The 15,194-nt window shown below is 44.2% G+C and overlaps 1 protein-coding gene across 3 annotated transcripts in view; it reads left to right on the top strand.

The window, feature by feature from the left end:
* MACROD2 (mono-ADP ribosylhydrolase 2) overlaps nucleotides 1-15,194 on the top strand; it is a 2,318,987-nt gene that overhangs the window by 2,163,074 nt on the left and 140,719 nt on the right. For 2 of the 3 annotated variants that reach the window (XM_044928284.2, XM_025264700.3), the window contains exon 12: nucleotides 12,671-12,781. In XM_044928284.2, the coding sequence (XP_044784219.2) occupies nucleotides 12,671-12,781 (111 nt within the window). The remainder of the gene's footprint in view (nucleotides 1-12,670; nucleotides 12,782-15,194) is intronic. The other variant, XM_025264701.3, reaches the window with a different exon arrangement.

Genomic DNA, 15,194 nt, shown 5'->3' with positions numbered 1-15,194 from the left:
AGCCATGTGAGTGCGTGGAGATCAGAGGTGGGTGCCAAGGGATACGGTGGGGATTTGACAGCTTCAGCCTCAGTATCTGTCTGCTCCACTGAGCTCTCTGTTCCAGGACTCCATTCTCACTAATTATCTTGAGAGCAGAACCATCCAAGAAAAATAGAACGCTAGTCACGATGTATATTCAATTTTTAATTTCTTAATTTTGAGGTTTTTTGTTTTTAATTTTGAGAAGCAATGTTTTAAAAAAGATGTAAAAAAATGGGCAACATTAATTTTTTTCAGTCACTAAGTTGTTTCCTACTCCTTGTGACTACATCATGCCAGGCTCCTCTGTCCTCCACCATCTCCCAGCGTTGGCTCAAATTCATATCCTTTGAGTCAATGATGCTATATAACCATCCCATCCTCTACTGCCCCCTTCTCCCTTTGCCTTCCATCTTTCCCAGCATCAGGGTCTTTTCCAATGAGTCCGTTCTTCACATCCAGTGGCCAAAGTATTGGAGCTTCAGCTTCAGCATCACTCCTCCCAATGAATTTTCAGGATTGATTTCCTTTAGGATGGACTGATTTGATCTCCTTGCAGTCTCTAGAGCCTTCTCCAACACCACTGTTCAAAAGAATCAATTCTTTGGCTCTCAGCCTTCTTTATGGTCCAACTCTTAAGTCCATACATGACTACTGGGAAAACAATAACTTTCACTGTACAGACCTTTGTCAGCAAAGTGATGTCTCTGCTTTTTAATATGCCATCTAGGTTTGCCACAATATGAGATAAAATTCTGTGTTTCTCTCTGGATTGTCTCAAGCTTCCATTTTACCTTGTGCAGACAGGTACCTCTCAGGAAGACACTCCATCCACTTTTCTTTTGTCACCTCCCAAAGGGAAAGTCTTTTGTCTTTCAGATAACCTAATTTATTCCCTCTCCACCATCTTGAACTTTGTAAGTACTCAACAAACATTAATTCATGACAGAGATACCTAACAGCTTTTGAATTTATTCATGGGATGATTCTTCTGTTCAAAGAACATCTTTATATACTTTTCTAATATCCTACAAAAAAGCCAACCAGTGTTTTGTCTTGCCAGTTCTGAATGTAACATCTGCACAGAGCACAATGTGTGATTGTTTTAAACAAAATGTGTAGGCACACAAGTTATCTCGATTCAGAAACATAAATGACAACAGTGAGAAATGTAACTTTTAGAAGGGAATTTAACCTGAGGGCTTAAAGTTAATGAAAAAGTGCAATTGTTGTTTTGTCTGTTAGAGAGAAAAAATCCTGTCATTGTGCTAAGCTTTATTTTGGCCATAATTTTCCCAGTGATGATGTAGGCACCAGCTTAGTTTCATAACCTAAAAACCAGTGTAATTTATAACCATAAACACCAGCATAAATTGATGTCTATCCCTAGCTGCTCCATGGATTCAACTGAAAGACTTTTGGAAGGTTTCTTAATTCCCCTTTGTTTCCTATTCTTTAAAAAATGCCACATAAATATGTTTCTTATTATTGTCATTCCTTAATGGTTATTGATTGTGTTTTGTATCTCTGTGAGGCGTTGCAACTTCCCCAGGGAAGACTGTGTTAATGAACAGTGTTTGTAAAGTACTTGGAAATCCTCGGATTAAAAACTAACCATATCAGAATATAAGTATTTGTACTAATATGCCATATGGGAGAACCGTATGTCATCTATTAAGAGGGCATGTGTGATATTGAAAATAGTTGTCTGGCTGCATTGCCTTGTGCTATTTTTATATCAAGATGTGCCAGGGCAAGTTTTGGTATGCCAGCGTCATACCTTAATTGAACTATAAAGTTCAATCCTGCAGCATGTATGTGTTGAGTTTCTTCCTATACACTTGACCTTCTACTTAGCAACTCACACAGTATATGTTACGGACAGTTGCATGCTACAGTCTCATGAGTTTCTTTTCCTTGAAATGGCATCGTATTTAAGTCTCTCTTAATAGACACATATGCTTTAAAAATAACAGGTTTAATTATTTTCTCTTCTCCCTATATCCACAAATAGGCAGTTTGGGGACACTTCTAGAAAGAGCTGCTGCTGCTAAGTCACCTCAGTCGTGTCTGACTCTGTGTGACCCCATAGATGGCAGCCCACCAGGCTGCCCCATCCCTGGGATTCTCCAGGCAAGAACACTGGAGTGGGTTGCCATTTCCTTCTCCATTGCATGAAAGTAAAAAGTGAAAGTGAAGTCGCTCAGTCATGTCCAACTCTTAGCGGCCCCATGGACTGCAGCCTACCAGGCTCCTCCATCCATGCAATTTTCCAGGCAAGAGTACTAGAGTGGGGTGCCATTGCTAGACCAAGATAATGGTCTTCTTGGTCCTGTATTTGAAGACCAGCCATGGGTCTTGCACGCCATCTGTGAACGCAGCTGTAATACTATTTGAGTTTGAGTAGAAGTGCTGCTGGCAGCCAGGAGAACACGGCTCACCATCTCCCCAGGTGGGCTCTGTGTGCACCACTCCATTGCCAGGAAGTTCCAAGTCATCCATCTGGATAACTGCATTGTAACAAGTTCCAGGCACAACCTCCACAGGCCTGGAGAAGGGATTCCTTCTCTAAGGCAACTTCTCCAGTTGTTGTTGTTCAGACACTAAGTTGTGTCTGACTCTTTGCAATCCCATGGACTATAGCACGCCAGGATCCTTCACTCTCTCTCAGAGTTTGCTGAAATTCATGTTCATTGAGTTGGGGGTGCTATCTAGCCATCTCACCCTCTGCTCCCCTTCTCCTCCTGCCTTCAATCTTTCCCAGAATCAGGGTCTTTTCCAATGAGTCAGCTCTCCACATCAGGTGGCCAGAGTATTGGAGCTTCAGCTTCAGCAGCAGTCCTGTTCCAGTAAGAAGACAAAATGGTGACAGATATACTGTAACTGGAGCCTGGGCTCTGTAGCTGGGCCATCTTTCTTGAAAAATTGTGCCCCACATGATGTAGGAGCCCAACTAACCTGGTGGTTGTGAAATAGAAAATAATTTTCCTTTTTTTTCCTGATTAACATGTAAAGTAGCTGTGCAAGTCCAGGTAAAGGATGAGCATGTTTCATTAATTCACAAATATTTGTTGAACATCATATGCTCAGTCTAGTTTCTTAGGAGACAACAGGCAAGTAAGCCAAGATTCCTGCCTTAGTGGAGCTTATATTCCCTTAAGGATGGATATGCATAAACCACGAACATTAACACCTACCTAAATTAAATATTTGAAGATGATCAATGATCAAAAGAGGCAAAAATAAAAAGCAGATCAGGATAAGGATGGAGTGTGTGGAGGTGGGGAGATGTTGCAATTTTAAGTGGCATGTTCAGCACAGTTTGTAAAGGGGATGTTTGAGCAAAGACTTGAAACACCTGAAGGAAAAGGAATCGAGGCAGAGGGGATGGGACAGGCAGTACAGAGACCTGGGGAGAAGACAGTCTCATGCTGGAGAAATAGCACGCAGAGGCCAGTGTGGCTGGAGTGAGTGAGAGGGGAAGAGACTAGGAACAAGTCAGAGCAGGAAAACAGCAGTCCCCATCACATGGGGCCTTGCTGCCTTTCCATGGAAATGGTATGATCAGACTTAAACGTTTCAAAACAGACCTTCTGGGGTAAGAATAAGGGCTGTTGCCCCAGTCCAGGAGAAGTAGGCATAGAGACTGGACCAAGGTAATAGTGAAAACAGATGAATTCTAACCACTGGTGTTCCCTACTTAGCACCACATTTTATTTTTAGGAACCATTATTTGTGATCAAAGAGACATGACATTTTAAAGCTAGCCCGGAATTCAGTGAGGTTCAACTAGAGGCTCAAATAGACACCGTATCTTTTCTCCATCAAGAACTGAAATAAGGTTCAAACAACAACAAAATAATTATTGTTTAGGGGAGAATGAAGTTTCCTTCTTAACCCCTTGGCAGGTGTTAATGGAACCCTGCTGGACTGTGGGCACTGTGCAAGATGCTGAGGACACCTCAGGAACAGTATGGACATCTTTCTCAGGATTTACAGTTTAGCTGTCGAAACTCGAAAGAGGTCACAGGAATCTGCAAGACAAGAAAGACCTCAGGTTTTGGCACAATCTGGCCCTGAGTTTTAAGTCTCAGCTCTGCCACTAATTGTGGGGCTTCAGGGCACTTATTTGACCTCCCACAACCTTGAAATCTTTATCTGTAAAAAATGTAGATAAAAGTCTAGCCCAGGAGGGCTGTGGAGGGCTTCGCAGTAACAGGTCAGAGGTGCCGAAGTGGCCGTCCCCTAGAGGCAGCAGCTCCCGTTCGTGTCAGATGGTGACTGCCTGACCGTATACCGCTCTTTGATCTGCCCTGGAAGACACACATGAGGCTTTTCATTACAGTGGGGAGGCAGCCAACTCAGGAACTTAATTTCCTGAGATTCATATATGTAGATCACTTGGTTGACAGTACCTCCAGAACAAATGTTTAAAGGTTTGAAATGAAACTTTCTACCTCTCTCCTTTTGTTCTTTTCTTTCTTTCATCCTAAAAACCTTTATGCAGAGTTGAGCAAGGTTAGGCATTCACACTGACATACGGGTGGTGAGGTAGGGAACCAACCTCTCCCACCCCCGATTCCAACCAGCCAGGGTGTAGTTGAGGTCAGGAGAGTGTCTTGGCCTCAGATTGAAGGAGACTAAAGGAATAGGACAATGAAAGGCAGTTTGTGATGGTAGATGCCATGAAAAGTATTCTTAGAAAATTTTCAAAGACTTCCACGTGAGGAATGTCATCACTGCTTAATTGCATTGTGGTCACGGAGAAGGTCTTTGTAGAAAATACAGACCAGAGTACTCAGGGCTGGCAAAGGTGATAAGGGGATGATTATGTCCCCAACTTACTCTAAAATGGATCAGGGCAGAAAAGAAAGTTTATTGTACTATTCCTGTAACCCTCCAATGCTTGAAATTATTTCAAAATATCTTTACTATTAAAGAACAAATTTAGAGTTGTACCTTTGCACCCATCTGGCTTCAGTGTTGGAAAAGCTAGTTTCTCAATGTTCTTAGTGTTCTGTGTTAACTGGTATGAGATTATAGTTTAATTTTCAGCTATTATGCTAAGTATCATTTTCCCAGGCTTCCTGCAAGCAAATACTAGTTGTGATTCCAGGAAAGCAGTAGGGGACTCTGGTATCAGTGGACTGGGTTGAATCCTGGCTGAAATCACTGTGGGATCTTGGGGAAATTATCTAACATCTCTGTGCCTCAGTGTCCCCACCCACGAAATGTGGATAATAATAATATCACCTCTTTGGGTTGTTATGAGAATTAAATTTGATAATCTATGCAGAGCATTGAGACACTGAGTGGAACATAGCCAATATTCCATACGTGTCAGCCAGTATTAGCTAGGTGTCAATGGCACCCCACTCCAGTACTCTTGCCTGGAAAATCCCATGGACGGAGGAGCCTGGTGGGCTGCAGTCCATGGGGTCACTAAGAGTTGGACACGACTGAGCGACTTCACTTTCACTTTTCACTTTCATGCATTGGAGAAGGAAATGGCAACCCACTCCAGTGTTCTTGCCTGGAGAATCCCAGGGATGGGGGAGCCTGGTGAGCTGCCATCTATGGGGTCTCACAGAGTCGGACACGACTGAAGTGACTTAGCAGCAGCAGCAGCATACTGCTACTACATAGCTCTATTAAGTAAAGCATAAACATTCATGGCAGAGCATACTTGTCAAGAGCATTCCTTATATAAGCTGAATTTATTTTTTGAGTGTCTGTCTTCTAGAGAATTTTGGGATGTGTAAGAATACAGCTGTGTGGCAAAATACACAATTTAAGACTGAATTCTTTATAAATGAAAAAGTACTGAGTTTTAAAAAAAAAACAAAAAAAAAACTAAGACTTCCTGACCTGAGAAAAATTAAGATACCATTTGTATTAATCAGCTATTATCACAATAAAACAATATAACAAATCACCCCAAAGTTCAGAGCCTTACAACAAAAAGATTTGTTCTCATGCTCAGAGGTTTACAGGTTGACCGTGGGTCTGCTGATGTAGGCTAGGCTCCATTGGGCCATTGGATATCAAGCTGTGAGTTTTCTGGTCTTGCCTCCAGACTGTGATGTGGGTGAAGCCTGCTCCTCGTGTCTCTCATCGTCTCTAAACCAGTGGCTACAGAGGCATCATCTTGTCATGGCCAATGGTAGAAGCGCAAGCACTAAGTCCAGTTGTGCAACACACTCAAGCTCTTTGCTCCTGTCATGTCTGCTGACATTTCATTAGCCGTATCCCTGGATCAAGTCCAACAGGAGTGGAAGGATACTGAGATATACAATACATTACCAAGGAACTCAAGAACTGAAGCCAGTAATCCAGTCTGCAAACCACTGAGTTGGAATTGCCTGTGCCCTGCCCGTGTCCAGAAGCCTTGGGAGAGACAGCAGTGTGGTAGCAGGCAGCACACGTCAGGTTGCTTCCCCAGTAGCAAGAGTGTATTTGTTCTGACTTACCTCCTCTTTCCCTTCCCATCCCTGTGCACATTGCACAAAAGGAACTGCAAATATCAGGATAGCAGTTTGTAGCCACGACATTGAAATTTTGCCCTTAAAAAGCTCATCCATATAGAATTAAACATGAACTGCATATTTACACAAATTCACTTTGTTGTCAATGGGAGACCCTACTGCTTGCCACTTACAGAATTAATACTCACAAATGGTAGAAAGGAAATGGGCCTTTAATCAGAAGTCAACAATCTGAGAAGATGGTGGACTCAGCATCCCCCAAAACACACCTCCAAAGATTCCACTCAGCCATGAAAGGTTTAAAGGAAAGGAGGAGAGTAAACTCAGTTAATCACTGAGACAGGGGGTCAGACTCGTCACTGTCCCCCACTGCGTTCAGGCTGTTGACTTCTGTGATCTTCCCCTAGACACTATCTTGTTCACACAGCTTGGTCACACAGTTTACTCATAAGATTACTGAAAGGGAAGCTAGGGAAGAGATCTGGTCATCTGTTAATTGCTTATTCTTCTTTGATCTACAAGTCAGGCAAGATGTTGTGTGATTAAAAGGTTTGAACAGCGTGCTTGGGCCAGAAATGAGTAGAGGTGGGGGTGCCTCATTTAAAGCTTAGTTACAGTATAGCTTTGCTACAGGGACAAGAAAAGGGGCTTTCTGCTGAGGGCAGTTTGCTTCTAAGAGCTGCTGGCACGTCCCCACTTGTCAGAACATCATCCCATTTCTGTGGGATTAGAGGGGAAGGTCTGTCTTCTGGAACTTCTTCATGTCGACATAGTGTTCTAGAGTGGAAGATGTCAGCATCTCTTTCCTGACAGTTTTAGTTGCCTGCTCTTGTATATGGGCAGGATAGACTACAATTATATTGATGCCAACAAAGATAGAGACTGTTATGGGCCATCATGTCCATCTCGTTCTCTTGAGGTCAGTCTTTGGAATCATGCTGCCCATGACTCTGTGCTGCGCGACACGGAGGGAGAAGCTTCTGTCATGGCTGCAGTCTGGCATCACACAGTTAGATCTTTTTCCCCTCCGGCGGCAGTTATGGTAACTGTAAAGCAACTCAAGAACATGCATCAGATGCTGAGTCAGCAACGCTGTTGTCCTGATCATGAACTTCTTGGTTCTGTACTTGAGAAAGTGGGAGAGCCCTGCAGGATTCTGCTCGGTTCCAGCTTTACAGCAGGAGTCTCTTATTTTTATTTCTATAAAATTCCTGAAACATCCTTGCATATAGTATGTGCTCCATGCATATGGGTTGAAAGAATAGAGGGCAGAGTTTTCATACTGGAGAAGCAAAAATAATTCAGGCATCAGAATTTGCACAGGTCACCATGCTTTTAGGCGTGGGGAAGTAGTCTTATGTGACACTCAACATGAATGTGGTGGAAATTTATTATTGGAAATAAATATGGAATCCTAAGGCAATGGCACCCCACTCCAGTACTTTTGCCTTGAAAATCCCATGGACGGAGGAGCCTGGTGGTCTGCAGTCCATGGGGTCGCTAGAGTCGGACATGACTGAGCGACTTCACTTTCACTTTTCACTTTCATGCATTGGAGAAGGAAATGGCAACCCACTCCAGTGTTCTTGCCTGGAGAATCCCAGGGACGGGGAAGCCTGGTGGGCTGCCGTCTCTGGGGTCACACAGAGTCGGACACGACTGAAGCGACTTAGCAGCAGCAGCAGCAGAGCTGTATTAACTAGAATTTAGCTTCCACATGACATCTTTTAGGCTCACAAAATAGCCTGTCACTTCCCTGTATTTCTTCACATTTATTGTGAGCCTTTTAAATCCCTTCTAATAACCTCGAGTTTACATTCCCCAGTCTACTGCACTTTTTTTATTGTTTATATGCTTCCTGTGAAGATAGCTAGCCAGACAAGCCCACCAAAAGGAAAGCCTGTCCTTATCCAATACTTATGGGTAACGGTGTAATGGGATTTTTTTCTTTCCTACCAGAGGAAGCCCACTGTTTCACTCAGAACTCCCCCATTGGAGGCATTTTAAATGGATGGAATGTTAGAAGCCAGGCAAACTGTCCTTCTGAAAGTGAAATGAATGCTAGTCTAATTGCCGGAGAATGTTATCAGTTGGGCTTGGAAAGCAAGACTTCTACACTGGCTCCCCCTGCTGGCTCTGAGGATGCACTGTCTTTGGAAACTGATGAAAGCAATATACCTAATCCTTTTCTTTTGAGGGCAAGGTACTCAAATGCCAAATGTAGCATTCCTCTAGAAGGCGTTTACTCCGTGATAAACATACCGAGTGTTTCTTGAATTTGCTTCCAAAGGGCAGAAATCCTGCAACCCAGAGCACCCCACAGCCAAGACTCTGTTTTCCAAGAGGAAACCAGAACACGCCACTTGGGCAATTTCATTAGGGAGTGGGACCACCGCGGACGTGGGGATTCAGGGTAAAAGCCCAGTAGCTGTAGGTGAGATAAAGAGCCAGACTTTCTTAAGGTTATAAAGTTGGTCGTGGGGGCTCTGAATTTCCTTTTCATGTGTTTAGGACCGCTGGAACATTCCTGTGACTTAACTGTTGTTTCTCTTTCCCTTCTCTCTTTCTCTCTCCACAAGAAAGCTTTTTACCCCCACTCCATGAGAGATGTGGTGACCAGATTAATTTTAAAAACAGTCGGTCACTGAAGACTTCAAGCCTGTTGTAAAATCTGTGTTAAAAGGTCTGGCTGTCGGGGGAGACAGGAAAGCTGGTAGATTTTTCCTGCTTGAGTCTGAGTCCATGCTGTGGGAGGAAGGCAAGACACTGACCTATGGGAGACTGACCTATGGTTTTGACACGTGCTCCTGTACCAACTGGACCTTGTGAACAGGAGCAGGAGCATCAAGGATGACTGTTGCCTTCCTGCAGCACCTCCCTGGAGAACCAAAACAGAGAGACATCAGAAATGTCCTTGTAAATACGCCACAGAGAACCTTGGGTTTGGGGAACTGCAAAGCCACCCCTACCGAGGTTATACTGTAACCCTGTGACAAATGGCACAGTGCTGGGCAGAGGGAATTTGTTGTGATTCAGTCGCTAAGTCATGTCCAACTCTTTGTGACCCCGTGGACTGCAGCACTCTAGACTTCCCTGTCCTTCACAGTCTCCCTGAATTTGCTCAAACTCACATCCATTGAGTCAGTGACACCATCCAATCAGCTTATCCTCTGTCATCCCCTTCTGCTCCTGCCTTCAGTCTTTCCCAGAATCAGGGTCTTTTCTCATGAGTTGGCTCTTCACATCAGGTGGCCAAAGTATTGGCACTTCAGCTTCAGCATCAGCCCTTCCAGTGAATATTCAGGATTGATTTCTTTTAGGATTGACTGGTTTGATCTCCTTGCAGTGCAAGGGACTCTCAAGAGTCTTCTCCAATACCATAGTTGAAAAGCATCAATTCTTCGGTGTTCAGCATCCATACATGACTAGTGGAAAAACCATAGCTTTGACTATATGGACCTTTGTCAGCAAAGTAATGTCTCTGCTTTTTAATATGCTGTCTAGGTTTGTCATATTGGAGAAGGAAATGGCAACCTACTCCAGTGTTCTTGCCTGGAGAATCCCAGGGACGGAGGAGCCTGGTGGGCTGCCGTCTATGGGGTCGCACAGAGTCAGACACGACTGAAGCGACTTAGCAGCAGCAGCAGGTTTGTCATAGCTGTTCTTCCAAGGAGCAAGCAAGGGAATGATACACACACTTTATTTATTTAGCTGTGTTGGGTCTTAGTTGCAGCGTGCAGGAGTCTCGTGGCATCACGTGGGATCTTTCATTGCGGCCCATGGACTCTAGCTATGGCGCATGGGCTCTGGAGCGCAGGCTCAGTAGTTCAGGCAAGTGGGCTTAGCTGCTCTGTGGCATGTTGGATCTTAGTTCCCTGACCAGGGATCAAACCCATGGCCCCTGCATTGCAAAGAAGTGGTCCATTCCTAACCACTGGACCACTGGGGAAGTCCCCATACTTATACGTTTATCCATAGATTGCATCTCTTCCCCTTGTCAGTGTTGCTCTTATTTATTTATTTATTTGCTTTTGTCACTCTGTTTTAAACTTTTTCTTCCATTCAGGTCAATTCCAGATGTTTTTGCATTTTCCACCCTCCTCAATAGGTTCTTTTGCAAAGCTGCTTGGTGAAAGGTTCCGTCACTGCCGCCGAGGCTCTTATTTCAGCTCCACGAGTTGCATCCTCCTCTGGAAGGATGCCCATCCTCTTGCCTCTGGATCAAGTGTTGGTAGTTGTAACAGATGGTGGGTCAAAGCACTCAACTACAACCCGGTTAAGTGGTCTAAGCCTGGCTGGGGGTCAGGAATTTTTAAAGGACTCAGTAGGGTGAGCCTTCTGCTCCCTGTGATCTTGGCTGAGGTCATCAATTGGGTGTGTTCAGCTGGCAGCAGGGCCAGGTAGGGAGGTGGGAGATGGCTTCACCCACATGTCTGGCCCCTCTGTGCCACTCTCTCCCTGTCCCCCTCTCCCCTCTGGGGGCTCACCTGAGTGTCTTTAAGCAAGGTGACTGGCTTCCCAGAGGCAGAAGGGGAAAGCTGCCAGTTCTCTTAGGCTTTGGCTTAAGAGGCCCAGAGAATCATATACACATTTCACTGGTCTAAACAAGTCATAGAACAAGTCTGAATTTAAGGAGTAAAGAAGTAGATTCCAGCTCTTGAGCAACAGGGAGCTTTGGCCATCTTTAACCCATGTGTGCAGAAAACTTCTGCTTCTCTGCTTTCTGTACTTTAACTGTGTGTCTTATATTTTATTCCTTTGTCTTTATATAAATTCATCATTTAAAAAAATTGTTAAACATATTTGGAAACCCTCCCAGCAATGAGTTCTAAAATGATGCCTTTATTTGCCTTTGAAAAGTTTGCTTTTTTCTACACATAAATCCACAGAGATATATTATATACATTTTAAGCCAAAGGGAAATTTTTAGCTAGTTTCCAATATATAGCCGCCATTATACCTGCCCCAGAAAAGGCAATGGCACCCCACTCCAGTACTCTTGCTTGGAAAATCCCATGGACGGAGGAGCCTGTTGGGCTGCAATCCATGCAGTCGCTAGGAGTTGGACACGACTTAGCAACTTCCCTTTCACTTTTCACTTTCATGCATTGGAGAAGGAAATGGCAACCCACTCCAGTGTTCTTGCCTGGAGAATCCCAGGGACGGGGCAGCCTGGTGGGCTGCCGTACAACTCTCCCACTTAACCGAGTTGTACTTGAGTGCTTTGACCCACCATCTGTTACAACTAACAACACTTAATCCAGAGGCAAAAGGATGGGCATCCTTCCAGAGGAGGATGCAACTCGTGGAGCTGAAATAAGAGCCTCGGCGGCAGTGAGGGAAACTTTCACCAAGCAGCCTTGCAAAAGACCCTATTGAGGAGGGTGGAAAATGCAAAAACTTAGCATAGCACTTAGCATAGCATACCTGCCCGGTTATTTATTTTTCAAGGAGTTATGTATTCCGGCATAAACTTGACCAGCATAATCTGTTCAAGACAGAATATTTTGTAGCATAGAAATGTTAGACTGTCATGCGTAAAATGTAAATAAATGTCTAAGAAATTAATGGTGTGGGATGGGGGATGCGGAAGGGAGTTCCAAGAGGGAGGGGATATTCATATATGTATGACTGATTCACTTTGTTGTACAGCAGAAACACAACAGTGTAAAGCAGCTATACCCCAGTAAAAAAATTTAAGTAAAAACTGTAAAAAAAAATTAAGTAAAAATAGGTAGGTTTTTTGCAACATAAATCAAACAGGAAAATAAAGTGCGTAGGAACATAATCAGCCAATGCTCCTTACATGGTGCATATTGCTTGAGTCAAGGGAGAAAAGCAAATTGAAATTAAAATCTGTTTGGCACTTTGGGAAGTGCTGTGTGAGAGGAGAGATGTGACTAGAACTGCTGAGTGAATTTTGTTTACCGCAGTTCAGCTTTCCACCAAGCAAATCATGTGAGAAGGGCCGAGGATAAATGCACCTGTTTATGTAGGTAATTTTTCTGTTTCACACCTCTGATTCATCTCTCTGCCTCGCTTTATGGCGAGTCATGCTACATTGGTTACAATTAATTTTACCGCTGCATATTAGCCATAAAGAGATATTTCATAAATTGACTTGATGTATATTTTCTTTTCCCCCTCTGTGGTTTTCGTAAAAGATGAGAATGGTCCAGAGGAAAAGCCAAGTGCGGAAGAAATAGAAGAGCAGAGCCAAGAAGCAGGTGGGCTCAGATTTCTTTTGAAGCGTCTCCTCGGCCTCGTCCCCAGAGGTGAACAATAGCTCGACTTAGTGCTGTTTTCAGTGTTCATGCCATTTCATCGGGTTAACCTCAGTGTCCATTGTGGTCTCCCTCAGGCAATCACCAGCCCTGTTAACGACGAGCGTCAGGGTCTTTAGTCAGAGGAGTGCCCTCTCGGGCGTCAGTCACGAGCTCCTCTTTGCTCCTGTGTGATAGCAGCTTGCTCAGTGACGCTCTGCACGGGACCGGCAGAGGCTGGAAGGACCACGTCAGAGCCGGGCTGACTAGGGCAGGTCAGAATCAGCAGATTCAGCCTGAGGGGAAAAACGAAATGAAAAACATTCAAAGGACAGGCATCAGAGGCTTTCCCTCCACCACACGTGCAGGGGCCCATACTGGTTTGCACTCAGTTTTGAAGAGCTGTGCTTCTGTTCATTTTTCTGTGTGTTGTCGATGATCCTGTGATGTGGCCTTGACTACCCCACACCCAGAGCTCTGTGAAATCCAAAGAACGGATGTGCCCATGAAATGCTTAGAGATCTTCTGCTGTAGATTGTAAATTGAACATTTTTAAAACTCAAAAAAAGATGGTCATCACCTTAGGTTTTTCTTTTCTTCCCCCCAATTTTTATACTCAGGCACGCTCTCCTTTGAAAGAACGATTCACACACATGTTATGCAGTTGTCAACATAACCACCCAAATAAAAAATTCCTCCTTCGATTCTTCCAAGTCATTCTTCTGGTTCTAATGAGCCCAACAAGTGGGGCATCTTTAAAATGGGGAGCTCTGCTCATGTGCCAGCCACACTCTGAGCCATACGCTGGACTCCTGGAAATAAACCAGGTGCTGTGATAGGTTTGTCACTGAGAAGTTCCTCCATTAACCTTGGAACTTTTGCTGGAGAACCGAAAGCCTTTATTATTAAACTGGAAGATGGAATTGAAGACGGCCAATCAGAGGAGGCACTGAAGCAGGGCGGCAGGGACCTTGAGTACCTGCTGCTTGCTCAGCCAGCGCCCCTTGCTTAAATGCAGTCCTTGAGATGGAATGGATTTCTGATATAGAAAAATGTTGTTATCCACACCACCGTTGCCCCCAGCTCCTGGTCACCACATCATTATGTTTCGTGGAAGATGAGGCTTCTGTGAAAAGCTGTCACTTTTTTCACTGTTTGGGGCTGATGAGTATTAATCAACCAGCTGCTGACAGCTGAGGCCATTCTCTGAATGTTGTGGCTTTACAGGTTTTATTCACTCATTGCGTGTTGTGTATGTGTGTGTGTTTGTTTGTGTGCTCAGTCATGTCTGATTCTTTGCGACCCCAGTTGCTCTCTGTCCCAAACTGTCTTTATCAACATAAATTTCTCCCACCCCATTCATATACATACACACATACACACGTGTGTATATACACACACAGGCACACACATGTATACATGCACATACATCTGCCTGCATTTTATTTATGCATCTCTTTTTCCCTTAATCAGTTGAGAACAGGCAGTTTCTTTATGGATTTGGGACCATCTTGCATGTTAGCAAAGAGTCGTAGAACATAAGCCTTCTTCTCCACCTCTCAGATGGACATCACCACCACAACGTGGCTGCCTCTCAGTGTAGAGAAGATTCCTAAACACACCTCTTCTTATTCTTCTGAGCAGACCTTCCCGCTGGTTCAGAGCCCAGTGGCAGGATTCGTCTCGGATCTTGGCCACTGTCCACATATATGGCTGTAACTGCTCTACCTCCCTAGTCCTGGTACAGAGAAGTCAGAGGTGCAATGGTGGTCACTAAAATGCTTTTGACCTGCTGTTATTCTTCCAAAATAAAAATATCTTCCTTTCATTCATCAGAAATTCCGGCTTCAGTTCTAACTGCACAGCTGGGCAATCCTCTTCCATATCATGCAAAAAGCACAATCTTCAGCCAGCATCATCCAGCAGTTCTGACTGCTGTCATGATCAAATCAAAGTGGTAGATCCTATTCCTCAAACAGCCACTCAACAAATACCTATCCAGCGCTCACTGTGGCCCAGGCACTGCTCTGGGCCCTGAAACAGGGCAGTGAACTATAAAGACAGTATCTTTTCTTCATTGAAATTTATACTCGGGTGGCAGTGATCCAAAAGGAAATAATAAGAAAAGCGTGGTAGTGATAAGTGCCTCATGGAGAAATGAGGTAATGCAGAAGGAATCCTGAGAAGACAGCTTTCCATTGGCTGGACTCAGGGAGGACTCCCTGATGACAGTAATTAAAGTGAAATCTCAGGGATAAAATGGCCAGAGAACGTTCCAGATGGAGGGACCAGAGAATGCAGATGTTCAGGTGAATTTTAACACATCAGAGAAGGAAGTTCAGAGTGACTGGAGCCTGATGGATGAGAGAGAACAGGGGTGGGATTTGGGAAAACACCCTAGGACCAGGTTATGTCTAATGTAATA

Source organism: Bubalus bubalis, chromosome 14 (assembly GCF_019923935.1).
Source record: "Bubalus bubalis isolate 160015118507 breed Murrah chromosome 14, NDDB_SH_1, whole genome shotgun sequence".
NCBI classification, from domain to species: domain Eukaryota; kingdom Metazoa; phylum Chordata; class Mammalia; order Artiodactyla; family Bovidae; genus Bubalus; species Bubalus bubalis.
The sequence above is the reverse complement of the archived record's forward strand: the minus strand, read 5'-3'. Positions and strand labels throughout refer to the sequence as shown.